General features: G+C 46.1%; 1 protein-coding gene across 1 annotated transcript in view; it reads left to right on the top strand.

Annotated features, from left to right (window-relative positions):
* The window catches only part of LOC145358107 (hemicentin-1-like), a 359,590-nt gene that overhangs the window by 194,899 nt on the left and 145,740 nt on the right, over window positions 1–18,951 (top strand). The window contains exons 35-41 of the mRNA XM_080211781.1: window positions 3,238–3,414; window positions 6,388–6,539; window positions 7,751–7,874; window positions 9,613–9,794; window positions 12,103–12,193; window positions 16,772–16,894; window positions 18,688–18,849. Of these exons, the coding sequence (XP_080067907.1) occupies window positions 3,238–3,414; window positions 6,388–6,539; window positions 7,751–7,874; window positions 9,613–9,794; window positions 12,103–12,193; window positions 16,772–16,894; window positions 18,688–18,849 (1,011 nt within the window). The remainder of the gene's footprint in view (window positions 1–3,237; window positions 3,415–6,387; window positions 6,540–7,750; window positions 7,875–9,612; window positions 9,795–12,102; window positions 12,194–16,771; window positions 16,895–18,687; window positions 18,850–18,951) is intronic.

Raw genomic sequence — 18,951 nt, 5'->3', positions numbered from 1 at the left:
ATAGGGGAGTTGGCCTGGGCCTCTGGATTACTTCTCCTGTAATATTACCACTCTACTACAATCCCGGGAATAAAACACACTGAGTTCTGAGAGTATAAGATCTATATTGTATCATTCTGAATCATATTAGAAAGACACATGTGACACGAGGACAACCAGTGGCCATCACCAAATTTCCTGTCAGTTTTTGGTTACCTGGCTGTAAATGGTAAGGAAAAGCTGAAATTTAGTGCTATTCCTTTTCTTTGCCTTCCATCCAGCAAGTGGACACGCCCACGGAACATAGCGGAGCTACCATTTTAACACCCTGAGTTCTGCTGTTCATGCAACTCGCAATCCTTCATCCCAGTCTCCAGAACTTGGTGGGCTGAAGGGCCTATCCCTGTGCTGTACTCTTCTTTCTTCTTGAGGTGATGGGGGGGAACAGTGGCATAGTAGTTAGCACTGCTGCCTCACTGCGCCAGGGGTTCAGGTTCGATTCCCAGCTTGGGTCACAGTCTGTGTAGAATTTGCAGATTCTCCCCGTGTCTGCATGGTTTTCCTCCCATTGTCCAAAAATGTGCGGGTTAAGTTGATTGGCTGTGCTAAATTGCCCTTAGTGTCAGGGGATTGGCAAGGTGGATATGTAGGTTACAGGAGTACAGCCTGGGTGGGATTGTATTCGGTGCAGACTTGATGGGCCAAATGGCCTCCTTCTGCACTGTGGATTCTATGATTCTATTTCAAAAGGAAATGGAACTGACACTCAAGGAAAATAAGCTTGCAGGGCTACAAAGATAATAGAATCTGTATAGCGCAGAAGAGGCCATTCAGCCCATCAAATCTGCATTGACTGTCTCACAGGGCACCTTATTCAGGCCCAATTCACCATCCTATCCCTGTAAACCCACACATTTACCATGGCTAATCCATCTAACCTACATATCTTTGGATTCTAAGGGGCAATTTAGTACGGCCAATCCACCCAACCAGCACATTTTTCAGACTGTGGGAGGAAACCGGAGCACCTGGAGGAAACCCACGCAGACATGGAGAGAATGTGCAAACTCCACACAGGCAGAGACCCGAGCTGGGAATCGAACTCAGGTCCCTGGCGCTGTGAAGCAGCAGTGCTAACCACCATGCCACCCTATTATTATTATTCATTGACACTGCTTCTCCCACGTAGGAACTGAGTTCCAGTTCACCACCAGTCGCTGTGTATCAAAATTCTTCTTCACAACACCTTGCATCTCTATCCCAAAAATCTATATCTGTGTTTCCCTTTCCTTGTCCAGTCAGTCATGGGAACAGATTTTCTTTGTCGACCTTATCTAAATCTGTCATCATTTTGTACAGATTTCCCTTTTGTCTCCTTTTGCTCCAAGGAGATCACTTACAGCATCTCCAGTCTAACCTTACAGTTAAAAATTCCTCATCCCTGGAACCATTCAGGTAAATCTCGTCCACACTCCCTCAAAGACCCTCATATCCATCCTAAAGTGTGGCGGCCATGACAAGACGTGGTACTCCAGTTGTGACCTATCTAGAGTTTAATCAAGGTTCAGCATAACTCACTCACTTCCATAATCAATATAGGGGGTAGGGCCTGGGTGGGATTGTGGTTGGTGCAGACTCGATGGGCCAAATGGCCTCCTTCTGCAATGTAGGGATTCTATGTCTGTGAAGCAGAGAATCACAGATGCTTTGCTAACTAAGCTGGATTCTGTGTGTAGGTAGTGGTGGTGGTGGCGGTGGCGGCGGTGGTGGTGACGACTGAAAGATCAGTCTGGCTTTCCCCTTCTGAAACATGGCTGCCCCGCAGATATTGAATGTTGAGAGCAGCCTTTGACGTGGAGTGAGATCCTCTGCTCTTACCTGGGTGGGGTGTTTGCCTGGAGGGTGGCCATAACATCCAGGCCGCTATTCTTGTCCCAATCCCTTTTTCCAAAAACATCTGCACCTATTCCTCTGTATTATACCCCACCCGTCACTCATCTGCCCATTTTGCTCTGCTGCATCATTGGCCAAGATTGTCCAATCCTGCCGATGACGAACACCCCCCCACCACCTCGACCACCACCACCGCCCGTAGGTACGGGTGGAAAATCCTGCCCTATGTGTCAGTGGGAGTTTATCTGTTAAATTACATAAATCCTATCCGGTTTGTTGGTTTCAGAGCCTCCTGTTATGGATAATTCTGTAGCTACTAACAAAACTGCAACAGTGAACTTCCCAGCATCCTTTGAGTGTCTTGCCTCTGGAACTCCACCCCCTGGTAAGTGTGACATATCATCCATTAAAGTGAAATCTGTTTGGTGCACCATCTTGCCTCCTGTGCATTGTTGGCATGAGGCAAGTAACTGTCATTGTAAATTTTTAAAAAATTCATTCATGGGATATGAGTGTCTCTGGCTGGCCACCATTTATTGCCCATCCCTAGTTGTCCTTAGAGGGCAGTTGAGAGTCAACCACATTGCTGTGGCTCTGGAGCCACATGTAGGCCAGACCAGGTAAGGATGGCAGATTTCCTTTCCTAAAGGACATTAGTGAACCAGATGGTTTTTTCCGACAATGGTTTCGTGGTCATCAGTAAATTCTTAATTCCAGATATTCTTTATTGAATTCAAATTCCACCATCGGCCGTAGCCGGATTAGAACCTGGGATTGCAGAAAATTAGCTGAGTTTCTGGATTAACAGTCTAGTGATAATGTCACTAGGCCATCACCATTCAATAGCTGAACCTTGACAAAGTAACAGTAAGAAATCTCACAACACCAGCGCAATAGGTTTATTTAGTAGCACAGCTTTCGGAGCATTGCTCCTTCATCAGGTGAGTGAAGGGTTGGATTCATAAACAGGGGACATATAGGTACAAACTGTGTTTACGCTAGTCCAAAGCCAGCATCTCCACATCATTGATAAAATAATTGAGCTTGAGGTCTTTGTAGATATTTGATGTAGCTGTTATGTTGTTTGGAATTCTAAGTTATGTCTTTTAATGATAAACCCAGTCCATTTTTTCCTGTCCCTGGTGTCATTTGTGATTATGAACCTTAATTTTCCAATGAAATTACCCATTGCTGGCTATTGCCAATATTCTCTCTATCCTGAGTTCCAGCAGCTACTTCCCTTCTTCTACAATAATAAGTTCCAATTGCATTTCCGTAGCGTACTTTTAGAGAATGAACATACATGGGCCTCCAGTGAGATTATCTTTTCTGTCACTAACCAGTCTTTGTCACTGTGTCATCTAGTGTTGACTTGGTTCAAGGGATCGCGGCTGATCCCGCGTGTGGCTGGGAGCAGTGTGTTGGAGAGTGGACGGACTCTGAAGATAGACCATGTTCAGCTGTCTGATGGAGGGCAGTATCGCTGTGTGGCAACCAATGTGGCTGGCAGCACAGAAATGCAATATTCCTTAAGAGTTTACGGTGAGCTGGGTCCCATTATAATCTCACTCTTAATAATAATAGACAGTGACAGTGGAGCAGCATGGCTTGGCTGAATGCACCTGATGCAGTGAGATGTTGATTGTGGCTATGTTGAGTGGTACGGTGGCACAGTGGTTAGCACTACTCTTCACAGCACCGGAGACCCGGGTTCAATTCTGGCCTTGGATCACTGTGGAGTCTGCATGTTCTCCCCGTGTCTGCGTGGGTTTCCTCTGGGTGCTCCAGTCTTCTCTCTCAGTCTGAAAGACATGCTGGTTAGGTGCATTGGCCATGCTAAATTCTCCCTCAGTGTACCTGAACTGTGGTGACTAGGAGAATCTCGCAGTAACTTCATTTCAATGTTAATATGCCTAATAAATAAACTTTTACTTTTATCATAAGTTCATAAGCTGTAGGAGCAGAATTAGGCCATTTGGCCCATTGAGTCTGCTCTGCCATTCGATCATGGCTGATATGCTCCTTATCCCCATTTTTCTGCCTTCTCCCCATAACCTTTCAACTCATTACCAATTAAAAATCTGTCTAACTCCTCCTTAAATATATCCGTTGTCTCAGCATCCATCGCAGTTTGGGGCAGCGATTTCCATAGATTCACAACCCTTTGGGAGAAGTTTCTCTAAGTTCTGTTTTAAATTTGCTTCCCCTTATCCTAAGACTATGACCTCTCATCCTAGAATGCCCCACAAGAGGAAGCATTCACTCCACTTCCACTTTATCCACACCTTTTATCATCTTGCATATCTCAATCTCCCCTCATTCTTCTAAATTCCAGAGAGTATCAGTCCAAACTGTTAAATCTCTCTTCATATGACAAACCCCTCATCTCGAGAATCAATCTAGTGAACCTCCTCTGAACTGCCTCCAATGCCCCTACATCTTTCCTCAAATAAGAGGAAAGTACAGAGGTCAAATTCTTTCTCACAATAGGGAAGGTGTTTGTCTTGGACTGCACTCATGTACCATCAGCGGTGTCTGGGAGCCGGTCTCTTTCCTAACTGACCGCAACAACCCTTAACCTGGAAACGTCAACTGGCAAGCTCAAGAAATAGGAGGAGGAGTAGACCACACAGCCCATCGAGGCTGATCTGTCAGTCATTGCTGAGGTTGGACTTCAACCCACTTCCTTCCCTGTTCCCCACATCCTTTAATTCTTGGCATTCCAAAACTCAGCCTTAAATATAGTCAACCATGGAGAATCCACAATTCTCTGGGATACAGAATTCCAAAGATTCATAGCCCTACTGAGTGAAGAAATTCCTCCTCATCTCAGCCCTTGATTCTGATAATGTGCCCCCCTCCCCTCCATTCCTCCACACTCCGTGTTTTAGATTCTCTGACCAGCTGAAACAATCTCAACCATGGAAAGCCGTCCTTTCCAGATGTATCACAGCTCGGCATGGCTCCTGCTCTGTCGAAGACTGCGTGAAACTACAGAGGGACATGAATGTAGCCCGATCCATCACGCAAACCATCCATTGACTCTGTCTACGCTTCCTGCTGCCTTGGAAAAGCAGCCAGCATAATTAAGGACTCCATGCACCCTGTACATTCTCTCTTCCGCCTTCTTCCATCAGGCAAAAGATATAAAAATCTGAGGACATGTACTAACTGACTCAAGAACAGCTTCTTCCCTGCTGCTGTCAGACTTTTGAATGGACCTACCTTATATTTAGCTGATCTTTCTCTGCACCGTAGCTATGACTGTAAGACTACATTCTGCACCCTCTCCTTTCCTTCTCCCCATGTACTCTTTGATCGATATGTTTTCTCTATTTGGCATGCAAGAAAGGATATTTTTTACTGTATATTAATACGTGACCATAAATCAAATCAACATCCACCTAAAGGCCTCCTTCTGCACTGTAAAGATTCTATGATGCTATTAACGTCCCTTCAGAATCTTGTACATTTCAGTGAGGTCAACTCGCATTCTTCTAAACATCAAAGAATATAGACCCAGTTTGCTCAGCCTCTCATTGTAGGACAATTCCTCGGCCCAGGGACCAATTTCATGAACCTCTGCAGTGCCACCTCCAGTGCAAGTACACGCTTTCTAAAAATGTGTATACCAAAACTGCACACAGCACAACAGAGAATAAAATTGAATTCAGATTGGTCATATGACAGCCATGGAATCATAGAATCCCTACAATGCAGAAAGAGGCCATTCGGTCCATTGAATCCACACCGACAACAATTCCCCACACCCTCCCAGGCCCTACCCCATCATCCCATGTATTTACCCAACCAATCTCTTTGACACTCGGGTCAATTTAGCATGCCCAATCCACCTAACCTACACATCTTTTGACTGTGGGAGGAAACCGGAGATCTGGGGGAAACCCGCGCAGACATAGGGAGAATGTGCAAACTCCACACACAGAGTTACCTGAGTTTGGAGTTGAACCAGGATCCCTGGCAGTGCATGGCAGCAGTGCTAACCACCGTGCCACCCATTATATTTGTATTGGTTCCCCACTGCAACTCCAGCTGTATTCATACATCTCCCAGTACCAGCTGACGGATAAGTGTGGCACCGACGCTGATGCACACACCCAGTTCCCATTCATGAGGAAGGAACAGTTCCATGGAAATAACCCTACTTTCAAGGTGCAGTCTCAAAATAAGATGTAGGCCATTTAGAACTGAGATAAAGATCAATTTCTTTCACCAGTGGATGGGGAATCTTTGGAACCTGTATCGCAGCGGGCTTTGGAGACTCATTCATTGAATATAGTCAGGATAGAGATTGATAGATCTCTAGATAATAAAGATATCAAGAATTATGGGGTAGTGCAGAAAAAATGGCATTAAAGTAAATGAATGGCCATGATCCAATTGAATGGCAGAGCAGGCTCGAGGGGCCGAATGGCCCACTCCTGTTCCTATGTCCATTGTAGATGGTTCTGAGTGCTCCTGGTATTTTCCCTGATTGGATGCCTTTGCTTGTAGCCCCACCGGTGATCTTGACTGCCCTGGACCTGGTTACTGTCCTGGTAAACCAGCCGACAGAACTTCAGTGTGAGACCTCAGGAATCCCTACCCCCAAAATAACATGGGCGAAAGATACAATCCCGCTCTCCAAGATGTCTGAGCAGTTCAAGGTCAGTGAATTTTGCTTTTGTGAAGCTGTGAGTTTTCTTCGTCGATATCTTTGTGCTGGTTAGAATATGTGAATGTCTCCATCAAAGAAGTAGACACACATGTTCCCAGAATCCACCTGTTTCACCCCAAGGTGAGCTGTGATCTATGAGGGGGTTGGGCCCTTGCTATCCGGGTCTCTATTTCCTTCTGTTGTCTCATTCTCTCTCCTGGAAAACTCTGATTCTCTGGCTGACAGTTTTTGGAATCTCTTCTCTTATCAGTTTTTTAAAATATTCATCCTGGGAAGGCCTGAATGGCCATCCCAAATTGCTCTGGAAGTGAATGGCATGCTTGGCCATTTCAGAGGGCAGTTAAGAGTCAGTCACATGTAGGCTGGGCTGGGTAAAGTCGGCAGATTTCCTCCCGTGAATAACATTACTTATTCCAAGGGTGGAAGTGTCAGTTACAAGGGGGGCACAGGTTCAAGGTGAGAGGGGGAAAGTTTAAGGGAGATGTGTGGGGGAAGTTTTTCACGCAGAGAGTATGGGTGCCTAGGACGCACTGCCAGAAGAGATGGTGGAAGCAGGCACATTAGCAACATTTAAGAGGCATCTGGATGGATACATGAATAGGGAGGGAATAGTGAGTTCAGCTCCAGTAAGGGCAGAAGGTTCTTTTTTCAGTTTATGTAGGGCATCAAGATCAGCATGGGCTTGGGGCGGGCGGTTGGGGGGGGGGGGGTGGAGGAGGAGGAGGAGGGCGGAGAGGGCTTGTTCCTCTGCTGTTCTTTAAAACCGAAATACTGCGGATGCTGGAATCTGAAACAAAAATAAAAATGCTGGAAAATCTCAATGGATCTGACAACATCTGTGGGGAGATGACAAAGGGTCACCTGGACGTGAAACGTTGGGTCTATTCTCTCTCCACAGCTGCTGTCAGACCTGCTGAGATTTTCCAGCATTTTCTGCTTTTGTTGCTGTATTTTTCTTTGTGTCAGCGAACAGATAGATTTCTAACGACAACCCAGTAGTTTCAATATCGTTATTAATGATGGATCATTTGACTATAGATTTGTTCATCGATTCTATCCCAATGCCCCCCAGCTACTAGTGGTGGGATTTGAATGTGTATTTCTGGAGCACTAGTCTAGACTGGCAATATTACTGCTGTGCTTCTGCCTCCGCTGGACTGAACTTGCCTCTGAGTTGTTTTCTGTTTGCTCTCCGCTTAGTTCCTGTTGGAGGGTCAGATTCTCTCCATCGCCAGCACTCGCTTCTCTGATTCAGGCACGTACTCCTGTGTCGCTGTGAATCCTGCTGGAGAGGCCCAGAGAGAAATTCACTTGCAAGTCCAACGTAAGTAGATTGGAACCACTCTTCAAATGAACCTGAAAGCTAGGTTTCCCTGTGTCTGCGTGGGTTTCCTTCTGGGTGCTCTGGTTTAGAATCGTAGAATTCCTCCAGTACAGAAGGAGGTCATTCGGCCCATCGAGTCTGCATTGACCACAATCCCACCCTGGCCCTATCCCCATGACTCCGTGCATTTTACCCTTGCTTGTCCTCCTGACACTAAGGGGCAATTTAGCGTGGCCAATCCACCTAACTACCACATCTTTGGACTGTGGGAGGAAACTGGAGCACCCAGAGGAAACCCACACAGACACAGAGAGAATGTGCAAACTCCACACAGACAGTGACGCAAGGCTGGAATTGAACCCGGGTTCCTGGAGCTATGAGCCAGCAGTGCTTACCACTGTGCCACCGTGCTGCAGTTTCAAAGAACAAAAAAGAACAAAGAAAATTACAGCACAGGAACAGGTCCTTTGGCTGTCCTTGTCAGCACCGACCATGCTGCCCATCTGAAACCCTACTCTTCCTGGGACCCCTTTCCTCCTACACGTCAAAGATGTGTGAGTTAGGATGGGTGGCAATGCTAAATTGCCCCCTTAGTGTCAGGCAGACTAACAGGGTAAATACGTGGGGATAGGGCCTGGGTGGGTTTGTTGTGGGTGCAGCCTAAATGGGCCGAATGGCCTCCTGTAGGGATTCTACTGGCTGGTGAAACTTCTTTCTGGGGCAACAGATTAGTTTGAATGTCCGTAGATAGCACAACACTCCACTGGTTGAGCAGTTTCAGTGTGATGTGCTACAGGAGGAAGCCAGTGCCTCCCTGCAGCAAGAGGCAAAGAGCTGAATAAATGATGAGGTCATGATCAGTTGTTTTAATCAACTCCCTGCCCCTCACTCCAGACAGGATTTATTATTGTAGCCAGCGGTAGATTATATAATGATAATCATATGAGTTCTCAGTTGTTCATCAAGTAATAAGGGCATGGCAACTGTACAGGAAAAATAACACACGCTCCATGTACAGTGAACCTTCACATGTTTGCGTTCTCCACAATCTGATCAAGAATCCATCCTGGCTGATCCTGTGGCAAAGTGAAGTCTTCCTAAACATTAATCAATGACAATCCGACCGTATTCCAGAAATGTTTTTCCTTCTATTGTTCTGCTCTTTGGTCGGTGGAAGCAAGAGTTTAAAGTTTATTTATTAGTGTCACAAGTAGGCTGATACTAACGCTGCAATGAAGTTACTGTGAAAATCCCCTTGTTGCCACACTCCGGCGCCTGTTCGGGTACACTGAGGGGCAATTTAGCACGGCCAATGCACCCTAATCTGCACGTCTTTCAGACTGTGGGAGGAAACCGGAGTACCTGGAGGAAACCCACGCAGACATGGGGCAAACGTGCAGACTCCACACAGACAGTGACCGAAGCCGGGAATCGAACCTGGGTCCCTGGTGCTGTGAGGCAGCAGTGCTAACCACTGTGCCACATCAGCACTTGCCTCCTCAATTGCATTCCTCCTCATTTGTTCCCTGAGGACAGGACTGCAGTTCCCCTCTCCCCTCTCTGATGGAATTGAACTCAGCAACTGGTAAGGTGTGGGATCACAATTTGGACCGAGGCAGTGAGCATGTTAAATGTACCAAACTCCCAGTCACCTTCAAGAGGTAGACAATAGTGGAACAAACACGTTTCTGACCAAGGTTTCTGAGGAACTGACCCCTGTTATTTTTTTATCTTGCAGTACCACCAAGCATTCTGGGAGATGAGCAGAATGTCTCCGTCAACCTGAATGACTCAGTATCCTTGGAATGTCAAAGCCAGGCCTTCCCACCACCCATTCTCCGCTGGATGAAGGACGGTCGACCTCTACCAACACATGAACGTCACAAACTCTCGGCAAACGCCAGTCTCTTACAGGTCAGTGTTACCATCGAGCCTCTGAATCATAGAAACCCAACAGTGCAGAAAGAGGCCATTCGGCCCATCGATGCCTGTACCGACAACAATCCCACCCAGGCCCTATTCCTGCCACCCAACATATTTGCCCTACTAATCCCTCTAACCTATGCATCCCGGGACACTAAGGGGCAATTTAGCGCGGGCAGTCAACCGAACCTGCACATCTTTGGAGTGTGGGAGGAAACCGGAGCACTCGGAGGAAACCCATGCAGACACGGGGAGAATGTGCAAACATCGCACGGACAGTGACCCGAGGCCGGAATTGAACTCAGGTCTCTGGCGCTGTGAGGCAGCAGTGCTAACCACCATGCCACACCCCCTCCCCATGCCACGCGTGCCGCCCTTATCTTTCATGTGATTAGACTACAATAGTTACTATGACTTTGCAGAGCATAGTTAGAATCTGACCATTGTTTTCTACATCAATACTTTGGCTTTGTTTTGTATCTTTGAATCTCAATTGCCTTTTTCACTACAGTCAATAAACACAAGAATTCAGAGCAGGAGGAGGCCATGCAGCCCATCGAACTGCTGTACTATTCATGGCCTCAACTCCACTTTCCTGTCCTCCCTCCAAAACCCTCAACTTTAACGGTAATGTGAAAGAAAAGAAATGCTTGCATTTATGTAGCACCGTTTGTGCCCATTGGATGCCATAAAGTGCTCTGCTGCCAATGGGGTACTTCTGAAATGTTGCCATTGTTGTGACATCACGAGGTGGCAGCACAGTAAGACCCCATAAACAGCAATGCAATAGAAACATAGGAAATAGGAGCAGGAAGAGGCCATTCTGCCCTTCGAACTTGCTCCACCGCCCACCAGGATCATGGCTGATCACCCAGCGTGATCCTGCCTTCCCCCCATGCCCTTTGATCCCTTTCACCCCAAGAACTGTATCTGACTCAGTGATGGTTAATCAATGACCAGGCCAATGGAGGTAAACTCCCTCGCTCTTTCTTGAAATATTGCCAGGTGGTCTTTAATATCTACACATGTAGAGGGGATTTTGTTTAATACCTCATGGGAAAGACAGCACTTCTGACAGCACAGCTCTCCCTCAGCACTGCACTGAAGGGACAGTTTTGATATTTGTCCTTAAGGGCTGGAATGGGACTTGAACCCAGAACCCTTGTGATTCAGAGTCAATAGTGCTATCAGATGAGCCATGACGAGATGGGGGCTGAGCATTATAGAGTCATAGAGGTTTACAGCATGGAAACAGGCCCTTCGGCCCAACTTGTCCATGCTGCCTTTTTTTTAAAATCCTGAAGCTAGTCCCAATTGCCCGTATTTGGCCCATTTCCCTCTATACCAATTGTACCCATGTAACTATCTAAATGTTTTTTAAAAGACAAAATTATACCCGCCTCTACTACTACCTCTGGCAGCTTGTTCTAGACACTCACTGCCCTCTGTGTGAACAAATTACCCCTCTGGACTCTTTTGTGTCTCTCCCCTCTCACCTTAAACCTATGTTCTCTAGCTTTAGACTCCCCTACCTTTGGGAAAAGCTATTGACTATCTAGCTGATCCTCTATAAGATCACCGAACAGTCTTCTACGCTCCAGAGAAAAAAGTCCAATGCAGCCTTCCGGTTCATCATGGGTGCGATTTTGCTGCCCGTTCATGCCATGCTCCTGCTGCAGCTCGGCTGCCGAATTCTCCGTTCACTGAAGGACTGGGAAAATCCTGCCAGCGTGAACAGTGGTAAAATTTTGGCCCATTCCTTCGATAGATGTGCTGGTTAGGTGCATTGGCCATGCTAAATTTTCCCTCAGTGTATCTGAGCAGGCGCCAGAGTGTGGTGACCAGGGGATTTTCACTGTAACTTCATTGCAGTGTTAATGTAAGCTTACTTGTGACACAAAGAATAAACTTAAAACATGTGTTTCCAAAGCTCTGCTGTTGCACTTTGTCCTGGGGATTCACAGTTGCAGCTCATAGCAAGGTCAGGGAAGCAAATGCAGCCTGAAGATCCCTCATAAAAGCAAATTACTGCGGATGCTGGAATCTGAAACCAAAAGAGAAAATGCTGGAAAATCTCAGCAGGTCTGGCAGCATCTGTAAAGAGAGAAAAGAGCTGACGTTTCAAGTCCAGATGACCCTTTGGACATCTGAAGTGGAGACGTCAGTTCTTTCCTCTCCTTGCAGATGCTGTCAGAACTGCTGAGATATTCCAGCATTTCCCTTTGGGCTGAAGTCCCCTCAGTTTGCCAGCCTCATATGTTTTGGAAGAAACCTTTGATGACTTTTGTCGGTCTCTTAGATCCAGAATGCCCAAACTCAAGATGCTGGCCGCTATACCTGTGAGGCCTCAAACGACGCAGGAAAGACAGAGAAGAACTACAACTTAAACGTGTGGGGTAAGCTGTGAGTGTGTTACCCCCAGTCTGACTGCTGTCTCTTATTATTTGGCTCCCCCTCTATCCCCGCCTTTCCCCACATTGCCCATGAGGGAGAGGGTGAGCGTTCTGCTGGGAACCTCCTATCTGAGGAAAGGCTGAGGATGTGTCGTGAGGACATTACTCTTCTCTGATGGTGCTACATGAGCAGTGAGAGTTGATTTTTATCCAGGGCTGTCCTTTCCCCCTGAGGCTCTGTTACAACCTCCATTGCATACCACACCACATCTCACCAGGAGATATCCTGGATTCCGATTGTTTGAGTTTGGGCCATATCGTCACATTATCTTGAAGCAACCATTGTTTAACCATTGCATCTATCTGCAAGAAGTCTATCCAGTAATCTTTTCAGGGTTGAGGGAGATGATGGCGTAGTAGTAATATCATTGGACAAGTAATCCAGAGGTCCAGCTATTGCTCTGGGAGATACAGGTTCAAATCCCACCAAGGTATTTGGCAGAACTTAAATTAGATTAATAAATCTGGAATATAAACAATGTATTGGTATTGGGGTGGGCATGGCTTGTAAAATCCATCTGGTTCACTAATGTCCTTTAGGGAAGGACACCTGCTGTCCTTATCTGGTCTGACCTACATGTGACTCCAAACCCACAGCAATGTGGTTGATTCTTAACTACCCTCTGAAATGGCCTAGCAAGCCACACAGTTCAAGGGCAGTTATGGACGCTGGCCCAGCCGACGACACACACATCCCAGAATAATTCATCTTGGAGGACAGTTGAAAGTCAACCACATTGCTGTGACTCAGGAGTCACGTGTAGGACAGCAGATTTCCTTCCCTAAAGGGAAACCAGATGGATTTTTCCGACAATGGTTTTGTGGTCATCAGTTGGTCCCAAACTTTCCTGACCACAGTTAAATCCAAAACCCTGAACTGAGTAATTAGATGTTTTCCTGATTGAGAATAGTTCTATTGAAATTGTGTCCGTGGTATTTAAAGTAAAAGCATGTGTAATAACGATACAGAGGATATTGGTTTTGTGACTCACTGCTTAGAGATCTTGTGTCACTGGGGTAGTGTCTTTATCTCTGAGCCAGATGCTCTGGGTTCTGATGGCCAAGGAAGGTCCATTCATAACCTATCCGGACAGGTTGAGTATCATCGTGTAGATCCTTCCAACATTACGCCAATGGCAGGAGAGATAGCTGGCTAGCCAAGAGACGGAAAGGATATTAGAGCCTTTTCTACCACTATTCGTAGCACATAGCACGTTGCCATGGCAACTCAGGCTCTTTGTTGGTGTTGGGGGGAGGGTTAATTGGTTCAGTTGGTCGGATGGCTGGTATAGATTAGAATGGTACCTTTGGTATTAGGTTTGGATCTCTGTTCTGGCTGTGGTGGATTTTGGGGCCTGCCCTGTAGCCCAGGCGATGATCGTGGTACTGTGGGTTGGACCTACGGGCAGAGCGAACTGAGGAATCAATAGGCGTCACGGACTGAAGAAGATATTGATGGAGCTTTAATAAAATTCGAGATTGCCCCCTTCAATCAGGCTCCTTCGTGGAGGAATTCACTGAGCAGAGAGCAAACAGGATGGGTTGGGGGGATGTGGGGGGTGGGCTGGAGCGTGGGGAGGTTTGGGGGGGTAGTTTGTAGGAGTTGGGCTAGTGAAGCAGGCTGCTGTGAGAAACTTCCCCTACTGCCCTGTGAGGAAACCCCAGGAGCCAGCCGGCCTTGGCTGGATTTCCATCAGCTGAAGCCTTAGAAAATTTGGAAGGTGGGAAAAGAAAGACTTACAATTATACAACGCCTTTCGCAACATCCCTGCTGTCTCAAAGTGTTTTACGGTCTCTGAAATACTTTAGAAATGTGAACACAGCTGTCATATAGGAAATGCATCAGCCATTGAGCACAGCAATATCCCACAAACTGCAATGTGATAATAGCCAGATATTCTGATTTTTTTCTTTGTAATGTCGATTGAGGGAGAGATTTTGGCTGGGACACTGGGTATAACTCTCTTGCTCTTCTTCAATGTAATAGGAGCATTCACATCCATCCAGGCAGATGAATGGGATCTTGGTTTAATGTCTGATACAATAGATGAAACCTCCAACAGTGCAGTGCCCCCTCAGTAATGCACTGGGGCGCCATTTTGTCTTCAGGGACTTAACAACCTCCTGCTCCTCTTTGCTATGTGTCAGGGCACGATGATCCCCTCGGGTGCCTGCATAGCAGGATTCTCCCCTCTATTCATCATGATATGCTTCAGTAATCAGAGACATCATACATATTTGCCCTGGCCTGAACTGGCTCTGTGGAATTGTTGGCACAGCTGTGATGCCGATTGTTCCAGTATGTGGGTAAGAAATCCGTGGATGTTTCATGACGAGAGTGCTGTCCAGTGCAAAAGATGAGCTCAATGGTATCTACAGAAAGCTGTGTCCTCTTCCATGGAATCTAACCATCACTCACCGTCGCAGAGTTAAAATGCGCCAATGTTGTGGAGCATCTGGCCTCACTTTTACAAGGATTACTGGAGTGAGTCACACATCTGGCTGTCAGTGGCTACCTTCAGTGGATGGAGAATGATTCATGATTCATGGATGTGCTTGCCTGACAGATGGTTGGAAATAAGACACACGCGGTGTCTGGTGACATTTTGAAACTGAGCGGTAAGGCGCAAAGGCCAAGTTTGTTGAGAATAGGGACTTTATCTGATCTGAAATCAAAACCAGACGAAGCTCTGAACATGAACTTGAGGTCAGTGGCTGTTTTAAGAATTGAAAGCACATCTGTGAAGTGTGATGGTTTGGGAATAAGGCAGAATTCCCTCCGCTGGCTTCCATTCTGGGAAATCTGGGGCATCGCCACTCACATAAACTCTGATTTTCACACACTGAGCAGTCACTCCCTGAGCAAGGTATGGGTACACTGTGGGCACTCATGGAGTGATTCTCAGCTTGTGTCGGAGCCTTCAGGGCAGCACAGGAAGATTAAAAAAAACATACACTATTTTTTTTCAGATGAAGGTAACGGAGAAATAAAAAAAGAGAAACTGGTATAATGAAGCCTAAACTGTGAGAGAAAGTTAGTTAAGAGATGATGGGACCACACGTTTGAATGTTTAAGCATTTTGCTACATCCCAAAGCCCTTAAGGCACAGAAGGAGATCACTTAGCCCCTTGAATCCCATGCCAGATCCCTGACGAGAAATCCAATCACTCCCATTCCCCCAGGAATGGACTATTAATAGACTATTAATCTAGAAACTCAGCTGATGTTCTCAGGATCTGGGTTCGAATCCTGCCATGGCAAATGGTGGAATTTGAATTTAATAAAACATATCTGGAATTAAGAATCTACTGATGACTGTGAAACCATTGTTGGAAAAACCCATCTGGTTCACTAGTGTCCTTTAGGGAAGGAAATCTGCCGTCCTTACCTGGTCTGGCTTACATGTGACTGCAGAGCCACAGCAATATTGTTGATTCTGAACTGTCATCTGATAACTAGGGATGGGCAATAAATGCTGGCCAGCCAACGATGCCCATGTCCCATGAATGAATAAAAATAGCTGCATCCCCATTAGCTTTACAGGTTTATTTCCCCCAAGAATACATCTAATTTCCTTTTGAAATTATTCATGAAACCATTGTCAATTGTCATAAAAGCCCATCTGGTTCACTAATGTCCTTTAGAGAAGGAAATCTGCTGTCCTTACCGGTCTGGCTTCTTAACTGCCCATCTGAAATGGCCTAGCCAGCCACTCAGTTCAAGGGCAATTAGGGATGGGCAACAAAAACTGGGCTTGCCAGCATTTCCCACATCCCATGAAAGAATTAAAAAAATTGGAGTAAAAGGGAGGAGCATTAGAGGGGATTCATGGGTAAATCTTTGGGGAACTCAGTGCCTGAAAAGGGAGCAGAGGCAGGAACCCTCAGAATTTTAAAAAAGGGTGACGTGGTCTCTGGCGCAGTAGCACAGTGGTTAGCACTGCTACCTCACAGAGCCAGGGGCCGGGTTCAATTCCTGGTTTGGGTCACTATGCAGAGTTTGCACATTCTCCTCATATTTGCGTGGGTTTCCTCCAGGTGCTCTGGTTTTCCCCCCACAGTCCGAAAAACGTGCTGGTTAGGATGCATTGGCCATGTTAAATTCTCCCTCAGTGTACCCAAACAGGCACCGGAACGTGGCGACAAGGGGATTTTCATGGTAACTTCATTGCAGTGTTAACATCAGCCTACTTGTGACACCAATAAATAAACTTGAAATAAACCCTAACTTAAAAAGAAGGATTTGAATATTGACTAAGTGACGTAACCTACATACCAAGAGCTGGAAAGTTGACTGAGGCTAGATAGCTATTGATCGACCAGCACAGACACAATGGGCTGAATGGCCTCTTCCATGCTGTAAATTTCTTTGCTGCTAAGATTCTCAGCCTGCTGTGGAATTAGTGATGAAATAAGTAAAGTGGGGGGAGGTAGGTTTTGTGTATGATCTGAAGGGATTAGCCGGTGAGCAGAAGAATGTTATTTGCTCCGATTAACTTGCTGTGACGAAATGTTTTGCAGTGCCTCCAGTGTTTCACGGATTGGAGAACCAAATGTCAGTGACGGTAATCGAGGGGAACTCGCTGAGTTTGTTTTGTGAATGCAGTGGGATTCCCTCCCCCACGCTCGAGTGGCAAAAGGATGGTAAGCAGTCCAGCACCTTGTCCCTGATTGGATTAGCTGGGTGTAAAGGGCAAACCCACACTTTCAACCATGCCATCCTAACGCCAAACCCTTCTTGGATTGAGGGGGGAGCTGTGTGTTCCATTGTGACAAAGAGGGGGTGGGCATACAAGACGGGCTGTTCTGTTAACCTGAAGAGAGGTGACATTTTCTGCCCCTTCTGTATTCATCCGTAGCTGGATTCGCCCAAGCAACCTGTAAAGTTTCCTTGTGAAAGAAAGGGTGAAATTCTGGTGAAATTTTCTCAAATTTGTAAATGCTGGTGACTCATTAGAATCCACAGAATCTCTACAGTGCAGAAGGAGGCCATTCAGCCCGTCAAAGTTGCACAAATTCTCCGAAAGGACGGCCTACCTAGGCCATTCCCCTATCCCCATAACCCCTTGCATTTACCATGGCTAATCCCCCTAACATACACATCTTTGGACACTGAGGCCAGAACTCTACCACCTTGCCTGCCACTCAATTGGCGTGGGTGAGGATTCGACAATGGAAATTTCTGTTGACCTCAGGTGGGAATCTCTAAGAAGAATTTACTACATGCAGGAATGAGATTGAACCAGTTACATCTGCTGCCCTTTTCTGGGCAAGAGAGATTGATTAGTAGGTTACTTGAGGAATACTTACACTTTTAATCACCAGACTTTCCACGGTGAGTTTAATCAACAATGAATGTGTAAATCCAGAAGGTTCTTTAAAATAATGGGGAGGCCAAGGGTGGCATAGTGATTAGCAGTTTCACTGTGCCAGGGACTTTGCCATCTCACAGCGGCAGGGATCTGGGTTCGATTCCGGCCTTGGGTGATTGTGTGGAGTTTGCGCATTCTCCCCATGTCTGCGTGGGTTTCCTCCGGGTGCTCTGGCTTCCTCGCACAGTCCAAAAGATGTGCGGGTTAGGTGGATTGGCCGCGCTGAATTCTCCCTTAGTGTCAGGGGATCAGCAGGATAAATACAGGGTTACAGTAATAGAGCTGGGTGGGATTGTGGTCGCTGCAGACTCGATGGACTGAATAGCCTCCTACTATACTGTAGGGATTCTATGAAGGTTGGAGTGATGTAAATCAAGCAGTAAATTCTAGAGTTTCAGAATTTTTGACATACTTAATCCCTGACAAATCTCCACATTAATAATTGTGAACACCAGGAATGTGCTAGACCCTTCCAGAAAAATCCTGCCTGATTATTCTATTCTTTCCAGGGATTGAGTCTAATGAAATGATAGTTATGAGAAGCGATTATTATAATGAGGAGTTCTATTAGATGTGTTCCAAATGGTTTTCAGACGCTAAATAAAGAAAATCTTCTGATTGGTGAACTTGTAATGAGAAAGAATGTTCCCAATAGTGGGAGAGTCTAGAACTAAGGGTCACAGTTTGAGGATAAGGGTAAATCTTTTAGAACTGAGGTGAGGAGAAATCTCTTTACCCAGTGGGTGGTGAATGTGTGGAATTCACTACCACAGAAAATAGTTGAGGCCAAAACATTGTCTGATCTCATGAAGAAATTAGATGTAGCACTTGGGGTTAAAGGGATCAAGAGATATGGAGGAAAGGGAGATGAGGATATTGAAGTTGATGATCAACCATGATCAAGATGAATGGCAGAGCAGGTTCGAAGGGCCGAATGGCCTACTCCTGCTTCTAGTTCCTATGTTTCTAAATAGTTTTCTTTTTGCCTGGGTTTGTTTTTACAGAAGCCTGTTTTTACAGGCCTCTCCATAATGTTTGTCCTCTATTCCTCACTATCCATTGCAGGGATGTCCCTCTCCACACCGAAAGATGGTCGAATTACTATTCTCTCAGGGAGACAAATGTTACAAATATCCAACTCTCAGTTATCAGATGCTGGAAACTACACATGTATCGGGACTAATCTAGCTGGGACAAGCCAGAAGGACTACCGTGTGGAGGTTTATGGTGAGTGTCAGTCAGCTCAGAAGTTGAAATGTTTTATATCCTGAATGTGGTTCAGATAAAAGGGTGAAAGCGAATCTGAGCAGTGGTAATCAGAGTGTCAGT

Source organism: Carcharhinus amblyrhynchos, chromosome 25 (genome assembly GCF_965287045.1).
Source record: "Carcharhinus amblyrhynchos chromosome 25, sCarAmb.v2.hapA, whole genome shotgun sequence".
NCBI classification, from domain to species: Eukaryota; Metazoa; Chordata; class Chondrichthyes; order Carcharhiniformes; family Carcharhinidae; genus Carcharhinus; species Carcharhinus amblyrhynchos.
Note: the sequence above shows the minus strand (reverse complement) of the source record. Positions and strands in the feature narration are given on the sequence as shown.